Genomic DNA, 20,319 nt, shown 5'->3' with positions numbered 1-20,319 from the left:
GTTGTATAATTATTCCATATATATTACGATGTAATAATAATAGAAATAAGTGCACAATAAATGTAATGAGATTGAATCATTCCCAAAACTCCCTTGCCACCCCCCCCACCCCCACACTGGTCCATGGAAAACTTGTCTTCCATGAAACCAGTCCCTGGTGCCAAAAAGGTTGGGGACTGCTGGTCTGGGAGAAAGTCTGTACCCCATAGCCTTTGTTTTGTCCTCACCCACCTAATAAGATTTCTCTCCTGTTATTCCCTTCCTGCCCAGCGTTTCTCAACATTATTTTTACCTATTTTCTTTAAGAAACATTTAGAAAACAAAAATGAAACTTCTCCCACGCTGCCACCCCTCCCTAGTCCCATGAGTCCTAATCTTAGCTCTACTTTCCATAGTTTCTATTACAAAAGATGAGAGATTAATTTTCTTCTAACATAAAATTATAATATTGTATATACATTTTCCAGGAGATTCTGATACCTCCTTAGTTGAGAATTTGCTGTGGTGACATAATCAGGAGTTTGTCGTATTGAAATTCATGGATTCTTTGAGCATTTACCAATCTTCTGTGCTTAGAACAGAGAATGAAAAGAGCAATGGGCTGTGGTTCTAGTCCCCAAGGTACATTCCCAAGAAACAAGAACAGTGCAGTAAAGCCTCCAGGATGTGAAAATAATTTATTTTTACAGATAAATAACATTACCAGTTCTTAGGTCGTGTTTTGACAATCTTCCTTTTAAAAGTTACAAATAAGAATTTTTGCTTCCAGGGCAGAAAGTCATTTAGACAAGAACTTGCTGAAACTGCTTAGATCCAGCATGAAGCATAGTGGTCTGACCAATCCTGATATTATTTCTTTGTTTTAAGTTAATCTTGTTTCTTCTAGAATGCTAATGTTATTTTCCTTAATCTCTTGATTACTAAAATGAAATTTCTCTTCATAAACTTGGGACCTGATTTTAAAGTTCTTTGTTCTTTTGATTTTTCAATTGTTCTTTGAAACTGAATGTTACACATTTTGTGATTTTTTTTTTTAAGAATTGGTTAAACACGACTGGATAAGTATGTTTTAAGTAAAGAGAAATGATAAAAATAAGATTTTTTTGAAAGGTGGAGGGGGACAATGTCTCACTCTGTTGCCCAGGCTGGAGTGCAGTGGCGTGATCTCAGCTCACTGCAACCTCTGCCTCCCAGGCTCAAGTGATTCTCATGCCTCAGCCTCCTGAGTAGCTGAGACTACATGTGTGTGCCACCACACCTGGCTATTTGTGTGTGTGTCTGTGTATTTTTAGTAGAGATGGGATTTCGCCATGTTGCCCAAGTCTCAAATTCCTGCCTCAAGTGATCTGCCCACCTTGGCCTCCCAAAGTGCTGGAATTACAGCATGAGCCACAGTACCTGGCCTAAAATAAGATTTCTTAAATCAAAATTATGATTATGTGAGGATTGGCCATTGTTATATAGTATAAAAAGCCCTCTTTTCAATGAAATTATTTATTTTAGAGTCTATTTCATTCATTCAACAGATATTTATTGAGTACCTATCAAGTGCCAGGGATAATGTGTGTTTGGCGCAGGGGATATGAAGAGGTGAGGCAGGCGTGATTCGTGCTGTATGGAGTTTATCACCTCCACAATTATAAACAACATTCCAAACTTAAACGAGAACAATAAAATGTGATTAAGTGTTTATGATAAGTATGAGCTTCTGTGAAAATACAAGTGGGGAAGACTTGAGAGAAACATGTTCTAAAAGGCATCCTTCCCTTTTGAGACCAGAAGATGAGTAGGTGAAGAAGCCTAGGAAGAATGTTTCAGGCAGAGAGAATGGCACGTGAAGGCTGTGGGCGAGAGATATACATTTGAGAAAGTAAAGGTTCATATGGCCGGATCTTAGACTTGAGGGCCTGGAAGGGAGCTGTGGTGATGAAAATGAGGTCAGAGGGGTGAGCAGGAGCCAGGGCTTGAAGGGCATTGAAGGCAATATAAGTTTGGGCCAGAAGACCTTTGAAATGTTTTAAGGATCTTAGAAGGGGAAGTGGATGGAAAGACTTAATTAGATTTTTAGATCACTTCAGGTCCAGCGTGGAGAACTGGAGGGAAGTGAGGTTTTGAGGCAGGGGAATGTTGTAATTACCTAGATAGTGGATAGTGGACTAAGGTGTTGGCATCAGTAATAGACAGAAGTGGACAGATGAAGGACATTTCCGGGGTAGAATTGCTGAGAATTGTAATTGTCAGGTTTTCGGGAGGGAAGACAGTGAAGGTTGCTATGGAGATTTTTTTTTTTTTTTTTTTTTGAGGCGGAGTCTTGCTCTGTTGCCCAGGCTGCAGTGCAGTGGACGGATCTCAGCTCACTGCAAGCTCCGCCTCCCGGGTTCCCGCCATTCTCCGGAGTAGCTGGGACTACAGGCGTCCGCCACCTCGCCCGGCTAGTTTTTTGTATTTTTTAGTAGAGACGGGGTTTCACCGTGTTAGCCAGGATGGTCTAAATCTCCTGACCTCGTGATCCGCCCGTCTCGGCCTCCCAAAGTGCTGGGATTACAGGCTTGAGCCACTGCGCCCGGCCTGCTATGGAGATTTCTGACTTGGGTAGTGGAGTGGAAAGGAAGGCTATTTATTGGAAAGAAAGTGGAGGGAGGAGCAGGTTTGCGGGGAAGACATGATTTTTGGGGGGGGAACGCATATTTGGTTTGTGGACCTGGAGTTCAGGAGAGACCTAAGGATCGGGTTTTATGAATTTAGGTATCATGATAACCATAGAGTAAATGGTAAAGACCAGAGAGAATATATGGAAAGGTGGCTCTTCGAATTTTATTTTTTTTGAGAGAGGAAGAGTTCTGTCAATCTGTTAAACCTTACATATAATTGCAAGGTTTACAAAAATGGACACTATGATCCTTAGGTTACAGAGTAAAATAAGAGAACCTAGGGCAAAACCCTGAAGAACTTCAAGTTTTTAGCATAGCAAGATCTGGCAAAGAGAACTTAGAATGAGTTTTATGCCGTGTAGAACCAGGTGAATGTGGTGTTAAATAGAACTGGAAGAGAGGGGTTCTGGAAGAGGGAATAGTCAACAGTGGCAAATGCCCATGAGGGGGTCAAGTGCCATAAAGAAGGAAAAATATCCATTGTATGGACTTGTTAATTAGGTCTCCCGGGCTTTATAGCAGCGGTTCAGAGGCAGTGGTGAGGGAGGAAGCCAGATTGCAGTGGATCAAGGCATTAGTGGGAGGTAAAGAAGTAGAGTCAAAAAGTGTAGGCAGATCTTTTTAAAAAATTTTTTAAATTATACTTTAAGTTCTGGGGTACATCTGCAGAACGTGCAGTTTTGTTACATAGGTATACACATACCATGGTGGTTTGCTGCACCCATCAACCCGTCATCTACATTAAGTATTCCTCCTAATGCTATCCCTCCCCTAACCCCCCACCCGCCAAGAGGCCCCAGTGTGTGATGTTCCCCTCCCTGTGTCCATGTGTTCTCATTGTTCAACTCCCACTTATGAGTGAGAACATGCAGTGTTTGGTTTTCTGTTCTTGTGTGAGTTTGCTGAGAATGATGGTTTCCAGCCTCATCCATGTCCCTGCAAAGGACATGAACTCATCCTTTTTTATGGCTGCATAGTATTCCATGGTGTATATGTGCCACATTTTCTTTATCCAGTCTATTATTGATAGACATTTGGGTTGGTTCCAAGTCTTTGCTATTGTGAATAGTGCCATAGTAAACATACGTGTGCATATGTCTTTATAGTAGAATGATTTATAATCCTTTGGGTATATACCCAGTAATGGAATTACTGGGTCAAATGATATTTCTGGTTCTAGATCCTTGAGGAATTGCCACACTGTCTTCCACAATGGTTGAACTAATTTACACTCTCACCAACAGTGTAAAAGCGTTCCTGTTTCTCCACATCCTCTCCAGCATCTGTTGTTTCCTGACTTTTTAATGATCGCCATTCTCACTGGCTTGAGATGGTATCTCATTGTGGTTTTGATTTGCATTTCTCTAATGACCAGTGATGATGAGCTTTTTCTCATGTTTGCTGCATGATTGTCTTCTTTTGAGATGTGTCTGTTCATATCCTTTGCCCACTTTTTGATGGGGTTGTTTGGATTGGTTTTTTTTTTTTTTTGTAAATTTAAGTTCTTTGTAGATTTTGGATATTAGCCCTTCGTCAGATGGATTGCAATTTTTTTCTCCCATTCTGTAGGTTGCCTGTTCACTCTGATGAGTTTCTTTTGCTGTGCAGAAGCTCTTTAGTTTAGTTAGATCCCATTTGTCTATTTTGGCTTTTGTTGCCATTGCTTTTGTTTTAGTCATGAAGTCTTTGCCCATGCGTATGTCCTGAATGGTATTGCCTAGGTTTTATTCTAGGGTTTTTATGGTTTTAGGTCTTAACGTTTAAGTCTTTAATCCATCTTGAGTTAATTTTTGTATAAGGTGTAAGGAAGGAGTCCAGTTTCAGTTTTCTGCATATGGATAGCCAGTTTTCCCAACACCATTTATTACGTAGGGAATCTTTCCCCCATTGCTTGTTTTTGTCAGGTTTGTCAAAGATCAGATGGTTGTAGATGTGTGGTGTTATTTCTGAGGCCTCTGTTCTGTTCCATTGGTCTATATATTTGTTTTGGTACCAGTACCATGCTGTTTTTGTTACTGTAGCCTTGTGTAGTTTGCAGTCAGGTGGTGTGATGCCTCCAGCTTTGTTCTTTTTTCTTAGGATTGTATTGGCTATGAGGGCTCTTTTTTGGTTCCATATGAAATTTAAAGTAGTTTTTTCCCAATTCTGTGAAGAGAGTCAGTGGTAGCTTGATGGGGATAGCATTAAATCTATAAATTACTTTGGGCAGTATGGCCATTTTCATGATATTCATTCTTCCTATCCATGAGCATGGAATGTTTTTCCATTTATTTGTGTCCTCTCTTATTTCCTTAAGCAGTGGTTTGTAGTTCTTCTTGAAGAGGTCCTTCACATCTCTTGTAAATTGTATTCCTAGGTATTTTATTGTCTCTGTAGCAATTGGCTCTGTTTGTCTGTTATTGGTGTATAGGAAAGCTTGTGATTTTTGCACATTTATTTTCTTTGAAGAAGTTTCATTATGGGGGGAAGAGGTAGATGATGGCTGAAGGGAGGCTTGGGTAAGACTTGAGTATGTTTAAATGCTGACAAAGTAGTTAGAAAAGGGGGCAAGATAGAGGATATGTATAACAGCTGTGAAGATCCCCAAGAAAATGGTGTTTGGATATGAGATAGAGGATAGTCTTAGAGAGGAGAGTAGACATTGTCAGTGGAAGGAAGGAAAAAAAGAAGGAATATGTAGGTTTGGTGGCAGTGTGTTGGAGGAGATCTCATGTTTTCTCTTTCTCTGAAGTCAGATGTGAAATCATTTCACTTCATGAATCAATTCGTGGTTTGTTTAAAAAAATCATCATTACCTCATTAAAACGGAAGATTGTAATTTAGATTTTTTTTGTGTTACATGTGTATTGATCCTAAATATTCTATTCAATTTATATTATGACAAAAGTTTGGGAGGAGTTCTTCTAAATCCAGTTTGTGATTTGTTATTCTTAGTTATGGCCCTAGTTTTCATGATCAATTGAGTTTTTATATTTTTAAAAACAAAACTCTAAGACATGGCCTAAGGGACTCTGCCTAGTATATCAGTGTCTTGTGCTTACTTAATAATTTTATTTATTTACTGATGACATCTGTCTTCAAAAGGTTTTTTTTGTGTGAACCCTTACAGTGATTAGTTGTATTTATTTAGACTCATTCCCAAGTTTATGTCAAATGAGCTTTTATACACTAAACTTCCAGTAGCTGTAATTCATTTAAACTGTTAGTAGAAGTGGATAGAAATACCAAACATTACATTCATAGGTATTTTATAAACTAAAATTTACATATATGAAAATTGGTATTTTTCTTTCTCTTGTATCAAGTTTGAGTTAAAGAAGTTTTAAATTTATGACTCTATAAGCTTGCTTATTTATTTATTTATTTATTTATTTATTTATTTATTTGAGGCAGAGTCTTACTCTGTCGCCCAGGCTGGAGTACAGTGGTGCCATCTTGGCTCACTGCAACCTCCACCTCCCAGGTTCAAGTGATTCTCGCACCTCAGCCTCCTGAGTAGCTGGGATTACAAGCGTGTGCCACCACACTCAGCTAATTTTTGTATTTTTACTAGAGACACAGTTTCACCATGTTAGCTAGGCTGGTCTCAAACTCCTGACCTCAAGCGATCCACCCACCTTGGCCTCCCAAACTGCTGGGATTATAGACATGAGCCACCGTGCCCAGCCTGTAAGCAGTAATTTTAAAATTGATATGTAACTCATATACTATAAAATCTATCCTTTTTTTTCCTTTTTTTTTTTTTTTTTGAGAAAGAGGCTTGCTCTGTAGCCCAGGCTAGAGTGCAGTGTAGCCTTGGCTCACTGCAGCCTCCGCCTCCCGGGTTCAAGTGACTCTTCTGCCTCAGTCTCCCGAGTAGCTGGGACTACAGGCACACACCACCACGCCCAGCTAATTTTTTGTATTTTTAGTAGAGACGAGGTGTCACCATATTGGCCAGGCTAGTCTCGAACTCCTGACCTCGTGATCCGCCCACCTCAGCCTCCCAAAATGCTGGGCTTACAGGTGTGAGCCACTGCACCCGGCCAAAATTTATCCTTTTTAAAGTGGGCAATTCAGTATTTTTTAGTATGTTCACAAGGTTGTGCATCCATCCATGTAAGTAATTTAAGGTATAGTAACTTGGAAAATGTGGATTTGGGATATCTAGTTTGAATATATTAACTTTAAATTCTTCAAAGATATAGTAGACATATCTCGTCATTTAACTGACTATTTAGGATAAGGTAATTTGATTTCTCCTATGAAGTTTCTGTGACATTTAGATGAAGAACAGAATGTTATTTTAAAAAAAAAAAATCATCTATATCAGGAAAGCTTTATCTTTATTTATGTTCCTCTTCAGTATACAATTATTTCATCCTTAAAATAGATAATAGCAACCTGACTTTACATATCTCCTTTGAACTATTTTTCCCATTGTCACTGAGTTTCTCAGAGAATAGATCTTGATAGAAGATAGGAATTGAATTTCTATCTTATTATTAGAATATCAGATTTGTAAACTTCTTTGCCCTCAGTTATTACTGGTGATCATTGCTAAAGTTGCAACCACTGGTTCAACTGTCTTTTGTTTGCTAGCTTGAAAGTTTGTGATCATGTTTCATACCTTGCTATAGTTAGGGTTTAACTATTCACTGCTGTTTTCAGTGTTTTAAAATGTAACAGTACACTCTTAACATTTTAATTTTTCCCATGTATTTTTTGTTTTTTTTTTTTACAGTACTCTGTGCAAAAAACCTGGTGAAAAAGGATTTTTTCCGTAAGTAAATTAACTTTAAATCTTGTGTATTGTATGTAGATCTTTGGGAACAGGATTTTCAGAGTTCTCTGGTTTAGGGGTTCCTCTATTCAGAAATATCGTCAGTGTTATTTTATTATGAATGCTTTGGTTCAGAGCCATTTGGCATCATATTTTTTTTAGAAGGTTTTGTGCTTTTTAGCCTTAGCCCTTTCCTTTTAACCCCTCCCATGTATTTATGAGAATGCGTGTATATGCAGGTATGTAGATGCAGATGTGTGTAATGTATATTGAAGGTGTGCATACTACTAGAATCCTAGGAAAGGTTTAAGAGATTATTTTGTGAACACTTTTTTCCTTTTGAAAATTTCATAGGAAACTGTATTCATTCAGGATTCATTGGAAGGTAGAAAAGTCGTTGAGCCTGCTTGGAATTTCCAGAGTGTAGGAAAGAAATCTCTGCCACACTTGATCCTAGATGCTCTTACGTCTCAGATTCCAAAGCAGATGTTTGGTTCCCATATGTGCGTTATATTTACCAGTCTGTTGTGATTTTTTTTTTTTCCCTGGCTTTATTTAGTACTAAGTTTTGTGAGAGGGGATTGGGAAGTACCCAGCATGTATATTAACAATCTTTATTCTGTTGTAGCTCTAAATTATTGCTTAAAAATGATACAATTTTTGGTAACAAAACAAAACAAAACAAAACAAAAAAGCTTCTTCAGCCAACAACACTTTGTATGTAAAATATTTGAAATTAGAATAGAGACGATTCATTAAATTTTTAAATTCAAGTCACAGGCTATGTGTGCTGTTTGATTTCATGTGATAGTAGATGATTTTTAGGGGTTTGATTAAAATAAATAAGCTATATATATATATATATTTTTTTTCTTTTTAGAGACAGAATCTTGCCCTGTCACCCAGGCTGTATAGTACAGTGGCATAGTCATTGCTCACTGCAGCCTCAAACTCCTAGGCTCAAGGGATCCTCCTACCTCACCCTCCTGAGTAGGTGGACTGCAGGCACACTTCACCACACCCAGCTAATTTATTTATTTATTTACTATTCTTTGTAGAGACAGGGTCTTGCTGTGTTGCACAGGCTGGTCTCAAACTCCTGGCCTCAAGTGATCCTCCTACCTCAGCCTCACAAAGTGCTGGGATTACAGGTGTGAGCCACTGTGCCCGGCCAGTATAATTTAAAATTACACTTAATTTCATTCCACTTGAAATTTTATTATTTTGAGTTTTTCTAGAGCAGAACTTAAAGTTTATAAAATAACATCTTATAAAACTATATAGTTATAAATATTTATGGTTATCTTTCTGCTTACATAAGAAAAATAGGATAATTTGGAACATAGGACGAAAATTATAAGCAGTTTAAATTTATGTACCATGTGCCTTCTCCCCAGAAGCTTGTCACAGTAGAAGGTCCCAGTGGCCACAGAACTCCCCATCTCTCCCTGTTGCCGCCAATCACTGTTGTCTCTGAGGTTGCTGCTCACTTCCTACCTCATCCCTATTGCTACTAACTGAGGTGTACTTTTTTTTTTTTTTAACCTTTGATAAGGTTGATCTAAGGTAGGATTTGTCCTAGTGGGCCTGAAAAGTGGCACATAGGGTTACACAAGGAAAAAAGGGAGGGAAGTAAGAGGAGCACTTTTTTTTTTTTTTAAGACGGAGTCTCACTCTGTCACCTAGGCTGGAGTGCAGTGGTGTGATCTCGGCTCACTGCCAACTCCACCTCTCGGGTTCAAGCGATTCTCCTGCCTCAGCCTCCTGAGTAGCTGGGATTACAGGTGCACGCCAACACGCCTGGCTAATTTTTGTATTTACTAGTAGAAACGGGATTTCACCATGTTGGTCAGGCTGGTCTCGAACTCCTGACCTTGTGATCCTCCTGCCTTGGCCTCCCAAAGTGCTGGGATTATAGGCGTAAGCCACCGCACCCAGCTGAGAGGAGCACTGTTACAGCTGCTTCTGTAGCCTCTAAGACATCTGCTCCGGTTTTGAAGATAAAATCTTCAGTTTTGTCTCCCAGCTTTCCTTTTCAAATTTCCTTCCTCTAGAGTCCCAGGACACAGCTTCTCTAATAAAATATCCAGATATCCTTACCTAATTTTTCCTAGGAAATCTAGAGGAATCATATTTTAATGTTTTATAAACTTTAGAGAGCTGATTGTTACCCCTTATATGATCTTTGTCCTTAAATTGTAAGTGAAAGAAAGAAGGAAATCTTTTCCCTTTTTCATTGGTGTAGGCAGTAAAAATTGATAAAAATTCTAAGAGTGTGAACTTGCTCTAGGGATAAGATTAGGGGAAACAGTGTGATTATCTTTAAAACTTAGAATGGGAGACTCTTGATGGCCTGGAAAGGGAAACAGGAACAGTAATCCTTAGGGCTTCAGAGGGGAGTTAGCCAGGGATGGAAGTTACCTCCCAGGTTCACACTGGCCAAGGTACCAGGTCTATTCTGTGGTAGATTTACATGTATACTTACAGAGATTTTTGACCTGTTAAGGGTGGCCCACGTTAATTTCAGAGACAGTAATTCCTAAATTCTTCAATTAAATATAAAGGAATGTGTGTTTGTTGATCAGTGCAGTTATTAATAGTAAAATATAGTTAAATTTTTGCTTGTGATTCAATTAAAATTGTATTGAATGAGAAAAGCAAATTTTAATACCAAGTATGACTATAGGGTGATGAAATAGACATATACTTTTCATTGCAGGAAAAAATACACTGCCATGTGTTGTCTTTTGTAGAGTAATTTGTATGTGAGATAATACTGTTTATTGGGTGCTATCCTTGTTGAGAAAAGTTTTATTAACTCATGTTTTTGAACTGTTTTCAAGCTTATTGGCTTTTAAAAATAAGTCACTTCTCCTTTCCCCCAGAATTTTCGCAGGAAAAATTTCAAACATAAAGCAACAGATAAAAGAATTTTATAGTAAAGATCCACCATCTAGATTCTACCATTAACTTTATCATGTATTTACCCATTTATTCATTATCTGTTTTTCGTTTTTCTGATGGAGTCTTGTGCAGTGGTGATCTTGGTTCACTGCAACCTCTGCCTCCTGGGTTCAAGCAAGTCTCCTGCCTCAGCCTCCTGAGTAGCTGGGATTATAGGCATGTGCCACCACACCCAGGTAATTTTTGTATTTTTAATAGAGACGGGGTTTCACCATGTTGGCCAGGCTGGTCTCAAACTCCTGACCTCGTGATCCTCCTGCCTCGGCCTCCCAAAGTGCTGGGATTACAGGCTTGAGCCACTGTGCCCTGCCTTTGTTATCTGTTTTATGTGTGCTTTTTATATGAAAAGGAGTGTTTTCATTACTGTCAGATTTGTTCTTCTGCAACATTTTAAAAAAGATTTCTGTGTAAGGTAATGTGTTAAGGTATTTTATAGGGGGCCAAACTGAAGTCATTTAGAACCAAGATGAGTTGGCTAAATTTTTTTTTTTTTTCTTGGCCCAATTGAAAATAAAGCTGTTTTCTTTGGAAGGTAACACACTTTTGACTTGAAAATGTTATTTTATTATTATTTGCAGCTTTTCAAGTGCATTTGTGTAGTAAGGAGGTTTTTGAGCTTTAGCTGTTTTATATGCCTCAGAAATAATGGAGAATTGAGAAAAAAAAATTTTTTTTCCCTTGAGACAGAGTCTGTCTCTGACACCCAGGCTGGAGTGTAGTGGCGCGATCTCGGCTCACTACAGCCTCCGCCTCCCGTGTTCAAGCGATTCTCCTGCCTCAGCCTCCCAAGTAGCTGGGAATACAGGCATGTGCTACCACACCCAGCTAATTTTTTGTATTTTTAGTAGAGATGGGGTTTCAGCGTGTTAGCCAGGAAGGTCTCGATCTCCTGACCGCGTGATCCGCCCACTTCGGCCTCCCAAAGTGCTGGCATTACAGGCGTACGCCGCTGTGCCTGGCTGAGAAATTTTTTAAAATGCAGAAAGTTCTCTAGCCACTTTGTATTTACCACTAGATGTCTCACTAACTTCAGAAAACCTGATAGCTTTTGACCATATTAGAGTAACTTGGCTCTCAAGTTAAATTTTTGTAGAATAATATAATCAGGTTAAGTTGAAACCTATGTATTTTTTAATTAAGGTATTGAACTTGTATTTTTGTTTATTGTGTTATTTAACAGAAAGGGAACATAAAAGGCTGTGACTTTCCTACTTAGTTAAGGATCTGGAAGCCACATTTTGTATGGAAAAAATTGTTTTTCTTTTATTATTTTTTTAATTTGAATAGGTGTTGGGGGAACAGATGGTGTTTGATTACATGAATAAGGACTTTAGTGGTGATTTCTGAAATTTTGGTGGACCCATCACCCGAGCAGTGTACACTGTACCCAGTGTGTAGTCTTTTATCCCTCGCTACCCGCCACCCTTTCCCCCAGTCCCCATAGTCCAGTGTATCATTCTTATGCCTTTACATCCTCATAGCTTAGCTCCCACATGTGACTGAGAACATACGATGTTAGGTTTTCCATTCTTGAGTTACTTCACTTAGAATAATAGTCTCCAGTTTTATCCAGGTTGCTGTGAATGTAATTATTTCTTTTTAATGGCTGAGTAGTATTCCATGGTGTATATATGTATATATGTGTTTGTGTATGTGTATGTATATATATGTATATGTATCTATATGTATATATACATACACACACCACATTTTCTTTATCCGCTCATTAGTTGATAGGTATTTGAGCTGCTTCAATATTTTTGCAATTGTGAATTGTGCTGCTACAAACGTGTGTGCAAGTATCTTTTTTGTATAATGACTTCTTTTCTTCTGGGTTAATACCTAGTAGTGGAATTGCTGGATCAAACGGTAAATCTACTTTTAGTTCTTTAAGGAATCTCCATACTGTTTTCCGTAGTGGTTGTACTAGTTTACATTGCCACCAGTAGTGTAAAAGTGTTCCCTTTTCACTGCATCCATGCCAACATCTGTTATTTTTAAATTTTTTGATTATGGCCATTCTTGCAAGAGTGAGGTGGCATCGCATTGTAGTTTTGATTTGCATTTCCCTGATATTTAGTGATGTTGAGCATTTTTCGATCTGCTCGTTGGCCTATCTTTTTGGTATATCTTTTTTTGAGAATTGTCTGTTCATGTCCTTAACTCACTTTTTGATGGGATTGTTTTTTTCTTGCTGCTTTGTTTGAGTACTTTGTAGATTCTGGATATTAGTCCTTTGTCAGATGTTGTTTTTCTTAATCCTTAATTTTTTTTTCCCCTGAGATAGGGTCTTGCTCTGTCAACCAGGTTGGAGTGCAGTGGCATGATCATGGCTCACTGCAGCCTCGGCCTCCCAGGTTCAAGTGATCCTCCCACCTTAGTCTCCTGAGTAGCTGAGACTACAGACATATGCCACCATGCTTGGCTAACTTTTAAATCATTTTGTGGGGGGTGTGGGGGGCGGTCTTACTATGTTGCCCAGGCTGGTCTCAGAAACTCCTGGGCTCAAGTGATCCTTTCGCCTCATCCTCCCAAAGTGCTGGAATTACAGGCGTGAGCCACTGTGCCTGGCCAATCCTTAATTCTTTTTAATTTTATTTTTTTAAAAAAGCAAGAAACCAGCAGAGAGACTTAATTCTTCAACTAGTTTAATAACACTCAAAGGGAAAATTTAGAAATGTGATTTTTTTTTGTTTTTGCTTATAAACATACATTTATATGTTTATTTAAATAGTAGAGTGAAAATAACAAGATAGAGTGAATTCTTCCCAGGAGGAAATACTTCATGTATTGAGGGTGGAGATAAAAACATTCTTCCATTGAACACATTTATAAATGGTTAGGTGTTATTGAAATACTGTGCATAGTACTCAGCTTCAAGAATGATATAGTCAAATAGATTTAATACCCTAACTTGCCCAGTTTCTTTGAAACTTAACCCTTAGGTTTTGGTCCTCCTTTAATATTTGAAGGCGATAGATCACAGAGTCCTAGAATTGGGAAACTGATAGGTGATTTGTCTGTCCTTGAAACTTGGCAGATTAGTATCTTAAAAAAATTAGCATTGAGACCAACATGCAAAATTTCTCCAGTCACCAACAGTTAACGCTGTTTTGTTCTAGTATTTTCAGCTGTCCACAGGAAATCTACTCTATCCCAATATGTCTAACACGTGAAGTGTCATTTGTGTCTCTCTAGCATTTTTAGTTCCACCTTTTAAATTTTTGTCAAAAGAATCATTTCCATTATTGCTTTGGGCTGAAAACTGTGTTGTCATCTTTGATACAAGTTTCTTATTAATTTGTATTAGATCTTTCAGAATAGCTATCTTAATTGTCATTTCCTTTCCCTTTCCATATGACTTCCCTCATTCAGGGTCTTTTCATCCTACTGTTGGATAATTACAACTGCTTCATGTATGGTCTGCCTCTAGTCTTTCCTTCTTCTAGTGGACCCTGAATACCACTGATAGAAAAATAGAACTGTAGTTCCAGCCATGCTCAAGAATCTGAAATGACTCCCTGTTATCTACCTCAGTCAGTCCAAGCCCTGTTGTCTGACTTTTAAGCCTCTGTTACTTGATCAGTCATATTTCCAACAGTACTTACTTTTACACCTTAGCACAAGCTCTTTGGTTGGATTCTTCAAAGTCTTTTAAATATTGTATTGTCATACCCTCCTTGGCACTCTTCTTATTGCTAGGAAAGTCCTCCTCCTCCTGTATGTCCTTTAAAGCAGCAGCCCCCAACCTTTGGCACAGAGACCTGTTTCATTCTAGACAATTTTTCCCAGGACATGGGGAGCAGGGGATGTGTTAGGTTGAAACTATTCCATCTCAGATCATCAGGCATTAGATTCTCATAAGGAGCACACAACCTAGATCCCTTGCACGTGCAGTTCACAATAGGGTTCGAGCTCCTGTGAGCATCTAATGCCGCCTCTCATCTGACAGAAGGTGGAGCTCAGGCCATGATGCTTACTCTCCTGCTACTCACCTCCAGCTGTAACAGGCCACGAACCTGTACTGGCCCATGGCCCAGAGGTTGGAGACCCCTGCCTTAAAGCCCAGATGAGTCCCCTCTCCTCAAAGCCCTTTCTTTACTGTTCACATTCAAACCGTTCTCCTGTTTTTCTGAGCTCTTACTTGTACTCACTGTTGGACCACATAGTAAATAAGAGGTAAAATACAGCATAGTGGTTCAGAGCAAGAAGTTGAGAACCAGACATGGGTTTAGAATCTACACTTTTAGATTCTGGCTCTGCCATTTACTACTCTGTGACCTTGGGCTAGTTAATTGACCGCCTTGTGCCTTAGTTTCCTCATCAGTAAAATAGGGATAATAACTGTATCTACCTCGTAGGGTTACTATAAGGATTAAAGATGAATGTATTTAGAGTAGTACCTAACATAGTGATATAAGTGTTTGCATTATAATCAGTATCACTAAGCACTTGTTTATTCTCAGGTATTTTTGTTTTTTTTGTTTTTCATGTATAGTATTTTTATTTTTCCAATTAGATAGTAAGCTCTTTTAAGGCAGAGTGTTACATCTTTTGTTTCAGTCTCATTTTCCCTGGTAGTTATTCAGCAAAACCCATTTGCGAATTTGATTTCTCTGTAGCCTGTGTTCCTGTATAAAAACCTTTAATAAACTCTTTCTTTAAATGAGCTACTGAGGGAGACATTTGGAAAGAAAAATCCATGAATAGTTACAAGAATTCACCTTCCTGGGGTCAGAGGGCTGGTAACAACCTATAAAAACTTCCACATTATGAGGTAACCTCTGGATTTTAGTTTAAACTGGGAATATTTTGAGACAGAAACGAGGAAAATATAGTTTTAGTGTTTTATGTAGAAGTAACTTTGGTCTTTTTTTTTAAAAAAATGGACTCTTCATTTATAGCTAAATGTTAAGCTTTTTTTAAAAGAAAGGAATAATCTTTTGTAGCAAATGGAATGTTTGTATAACTAATCTTCTATCTTAAATGTCAAATTATTAATTTTAAAAAATCTTTTTTTCACAGGACTTCCTGATCCATTTGCTAAGGTGGTGGTTGATGGATCTGGGCAATGCCATTCTACAGATACTGTGAAGAATACACTCGATCCAAAGTGGAATCAGCATTATGACCTGTAGGTTTAAACAATTAGTTTGAAATGAAACATATAATTAATGTTACTTGATATAGTCTTTGAAAAGAATCATGGGAAATGATCTGAGTTTCATCTGTGGTATAATTTGGTCTTCACAAAAGGGGTAAAGAAAAGCCCAGTGGGAATGTGCTTCGGCTTATAGACAGGTTCTGAAAGATGAGGTATCCCTTAAATTCTATGAAGAACAAAATGAAACTGGATCACAGTAGAGCAGTCCCCCACCTCTTTTTTCAATTAAATAAAGGTATTGATTCACCACTTTAGACTAATTATAACATCAGAAATAAGAATTTGGGTTGCACTGAATAGGAATTCTCTTTGCCTTTATATGGATGGTTTCTTTCTTTTAAATTTTATTTTAACCATAGGAACATATGCACCTTTTTAAAAAGGCAAATGATACTATAAAGCTTTTACTGGAAAACAGCAAGTTCCCTGCTCCATTCTCATTCCTGATTCCCATCCTCAAGGTAACTGCTTTAATAACTTTGGCTGTTTATTCTGGTATTTTCATCTGTTTCTAGATATGCTTTTTATTTTATAGCCTCACAGTTTTCTTTTTTTAGTTTTAGGTAATTTTTTTTTTTTTTTTTTTTTGAGACAGAGTCTTCCTCTGTCACCCAGGCTAGAGTGCAGTGGCACCATCTTGGCTCACTACAACCTCTGCCTCCTGGGTTCAAGCATTTCTCCTGTCTCAGCCTCCCGAGTAGCTGGGTCTACAGGTGCTCGCCACCACACCCAGCTAAATTTTGTATTTTTATTAGAGACGGAGTTTCACCATGTTGGCCAGGCTGGTCTCGAACTCCTGACCTCAAGTGATACTCCTGCCTCAGCCTCCCAAAGTGCCAGGATTACAGATATGAGCCACCACACCAAACCTAGTTTTAGGTATTTTTGAATTTCCTACCTAGAAGATGATTCAGCTTTATTTTTTATTATTAAAAATTCTTTTAAAATTAGAGACAGTCCCACTCTGTTGCTCAGGCCAGAGTGCAGTGGCATAATCATAGCTCACTGCAGCCTCAAACTCCTGGACTCAGCTGCTCCTCCCACCTCACCCTCCTGAGTAGCTGGAACTGCAGGTGCATGCCACCATGCCCAGCTAATTTTTTTTTTTTTTTTTTTTAGGTAATTTTTTGTAGAGATTGAGTCTTGCTATATTGCCCAGTCTGGTCTTGAATTCCTGGACTCAAGAGATTCTCCCTCCTTGGCCTCCCAAAGTATTTGGGTTGCAGGCATTGGCTGCGATGCCCAGCCCAGTGGTTCAGCTTTTAAAATTGGTATTCATCATTCCCATTCTCATGCCACTCACAAGCCCCTCCTTTTTTTAGTCTTCCAGTATATTGTATGAACCTTTTTGGTTAAACCATTGTTCCATGTTTACATTATTATGATTATGTAAATATCCATAGTTGGGTCACATGGGTACAAGAATTATATTTTCTTTCTTGACAGCTTTTGTTTTTTTCTGAAGTTAGCAGCTACTTTCCCCTTTTGTTTAGTTTTCTATTTATCTCCTAGCTAGAAATGTGAAATTATATGTCATGATTCTCAAACTCTCCTACAGAACTAAAGATCTTTTCTCCATATATTCAGTTCTGTCAGTATTCCATTGGCTTTGTTTCTTCTTGGAGATACCTCTCCTGGGAGTCTCTGTTCTCTTTCTTCAGTCTGGTGTGATGGTTCTCTAAGACCTGCTGTGCAGTTGTCCTGGGACTTGCCTGGCAATTTCCTTTGTCTCTTCTAGGTTTAGTGACTTCTTTTTTTTGTTTGTTTGTTTACTCTCCTGTTGTGGTGAACTTTATCTTCCATTGTCATTTTGAGAAATAATACAAAGATGGGAAGAAAGTTGAGATCTTAGCAGAAGATATATTTTGACTTCTTATCTTTTGATATGGTTTGAGTATAGGCTTCTAGGTGAAATATCACTTTACCTCCAAATGTTGAATACATTGCCCCATTATCTTCTAGGTTTAAATCTGTACTGTTGAGTAGAAACATAATGTAAGGCACAAATGGGAGCTCATCTATAATTTCAAATTTCCTAGCATCCACATTAAGATAAGTAAAAAGAAACAGATGACATTAAGCCGATAAACTGGGTGTGGTGGCTTGCACCTATAATCCAGCTACAACATAACGAGACCCTGTTTCGTAAAATGAAGCATAATAATTTATTTATTTCAATATATCAAAAATACTTTCAACATGTCAGTATAAAAATACTGAGCTACTTACATATATGTATATATACATATTTACTATGTCTTTAAAAAATCAGCAGTTTTCTCATTTTAAGAAAAAAAATCAGTGGTTTCTTTGGCTGCTTGCCTCAGTGTGGACTAGCCACGTTTGAAGTACTCAAGGGTCCCGTGTGGTTGGTGGGTACCATTTTGGACAGTGTAGGTTCAGAGTATTGCTGATGGCATCCTGATTTTGATCTGTCTTAACTGTTGTTTTCCACTGGAAGTTTCTTTATTCCTCTGTCACTTGTTATTTTCTTTAAAAAAAATTGTAGCCACGCTAGTGGGTATGAAGTTGTATCCGGTCATGGTTTTGAGGTGCATTTCCGTCATGACTGATGATGTTGAACATCTTTTCATGTGCTTATTAGGGTTTATCTTACAATTAATATTAATTGGCTACCAGAGGCTTCTCTCATGATTGTTTCTAAAGTCACTTTGCAAAACCCTTGCCTTTAATTGGCTAACTATACAAACAAAAGTCTAATAATTAAATTTTAGCCCAAAATCCTGAGTATATATTTTGGTCTGTATGGTAACATTATATTCACCTATAGAGGCGTCCCTCTCCCCCTCTCAACAAAACATCCTGAAACTTGTTTATAAATCATGTATTTGTTAGTAAGTCAAAATTTTAATAGAAGCCAATAGAGCCCTCTATTTAACTTTCAATTGTAAAAGGATTTACTGTTTATGTTGCCATGTATGTTATATTACATGAGGTTTCATTAAAGTGAGAGCATGTACTTCTCAGTGTATAAGAAAAGGTAATATTTCAGATTCATTTCTGGCCCAGGAATATTTGGACAGAATGTTTGTGACATGCACCCTTAAGTAATACAATATATTTCATAATTTTTAGTAATTCAGAGTTAGGCTATCTTCCAGAAGGTCTATAATTAGGAATTTCTTATTATGGTTTAATGTAGAATTTACCAACCTTTTCAAATCATGGTGCACATAAAAAATATGGCACATTGGACTAACAGATGAAGTTGCTTAAGCCAGTGATGCGTTGCCCTGAGGACTGAGGTAATCAATATATGTATTTCAGCATACCTGTAAACCAGGCTTACTAGTTGGACAACTAGTTTAATGTAACTTTTTTTTTTTTTGCCTTTTTTTGAGACGGAGTTTCGCTCTTGTTGCCTGGGCTGGAGTGCAATGACGCAATCTCGGCTCACTGCAACCTCTGCCTCCTGGGTTCAAGTGACTCTCCTGCCTCAGCCTCCTGAGTGGCTGGGATTACAGGCGCACGCCACCATGCCCGGCTAAGTTTTTTGTATTTTTAGTAGAGACAAGGTTTCTCCATGTTGGTCAGGCTGGTCTCGAACTCCCAGCCTCAGGTGATCTGCCTGCCCCAGCCTCCCAAAGTGCTGGAATTACAGGCGTGAGCCACCGTGCCCGGCCTAATGTAACTTTTAAAAAAAATGGTTAGTTTGGGTAATTCAGCTACTTAGTACTTGATTCTGGCTCTGGAATTACATGCCAGTAGATACATGCCAAAACAGATCTGGTAGGTGTATTTGAAAATTGGTACATGCATATGACCCAGCCATCCCACTACTGGGTATATACCCAAAGGATTATAAATCATGCTGCTATAAAGACACATGCACACGTATGTTTATTGCGGCACTATTCACAATAGCAAAGTCTTGGAATCAACCCAAATGTCCATCAGTGACAGACTGGATTAAGAAAATGTGGCACATACACACCATGGAATATTATGCAGCCATAAAAAAGGATGAGTTTGCGTCCTCTGTAGGGACATGGATGCAGCTGGAAACCATCATTCTTAGCAAACTATCACAAGAACAGAAAACCAAACACTGCATGTTCTCACTCATAGGTGGGAACTGAACAATGACATCAATTGAACTCGGGAAGGGGAATATCACACATCGGGGCCTATCATGGGGAGGGGGGAGTGGGGAGGGATTGCATTGTGAGTTATACCTGATATAAATGACGAATTGATGGGTGCTGACGAGTTGATGGGTGCAACACACCAACATGGCACAAGTATACATATGTAACAAACCTGCACGTTATGCACATGTACCCTAGAACTTAAAGTATAAAAAAAAAAAAAAAAAACTAACTTGGTTTTATTTCAAATTTTTGAATTACTAATAAAGGGTGAATATTTTCATAAAAATAAAAAGAAAATTGGTACATGCATACTGAACAATATTTTAGTTCAAATTTTTTCATTTGCAAGTAACAGAGACCAAATTCAAATTGGCTTAATTTTTTAAAAGGGAATGTACTGATTTGCGTAATTAAAAGCCCAGGGGTGGGCATTTTTTAGGCACAGCTGGATCCCGGGGCTCAAGTGTACCTTCCATGTCACTTATTTAAAAACTTTAGTCCTTATTTAAATGGTTTAGGCTTTTCTCTATACTAGGTGAATTTTTCTGATATTGCTAATTTATTGAATAATACTTTAAGATCAAGGTTGCTGGACCAAAAATTTGACCTCTTATTGTCATTGAAATAGAGCTAGGATTCTACTGACATGTTATTATCTTTTTGCAT

The 20,319-nt window shown here is 38.2% G+C and overlaps 1 protein-coding gene across 3 annotated transcripts in view; it reads left to right on the top strand.

Moving 5' to 3' along the window:
- The window catches only part of SMURF2 (SMAD specific E3 ubiquitin protein ligase 2), a 135,810-nt gene that overhangs the window by 61,929 nt on the left and 53,562 nt on the right, over nucleotides 1-20,319 (top strand). For 2 of the 3 annotated variants that reach the window (XM_023212037.3, XM_023212038.2), the window contains 2 exons: nucleotides 7,375-7,413; nucleotides 15,403-15,511. In XM_023212037.3, coding sequence (XP_023067805.1) covers nucleotides 7,375-7,413; nucleotides 15,403-15,511 — 148 coding nt within the window. The remainder of the gene's footprint in view (nucleotides 1-7,374; nucleotides 7,414-15,402; nucleotides 15,512-20,319) is intronic. The other variant, XM_023212039.2, reaches the window with a different exon arrangement.

The sequence above is a fragment of the Piliocolobus tephrosceles genome, chromosome 16 (genome assembly GCF_002776525.5).
Source record: "Piliocolobus tephrosceles isolate RC106 chromosome 16, ASM277652v3, whole genome shotgun sequence".
In the NCBI taxonomy this organism is placed as follows: Eukaryota; Metazoa; Chordata; class Mammalia; order Primates; family Cercopithecidae; genus Piliocolobus; species Piliocolobus tephrosceles.
This window is presented reverse-complemented; position numbering and strand designations above follow the sequence as displayed.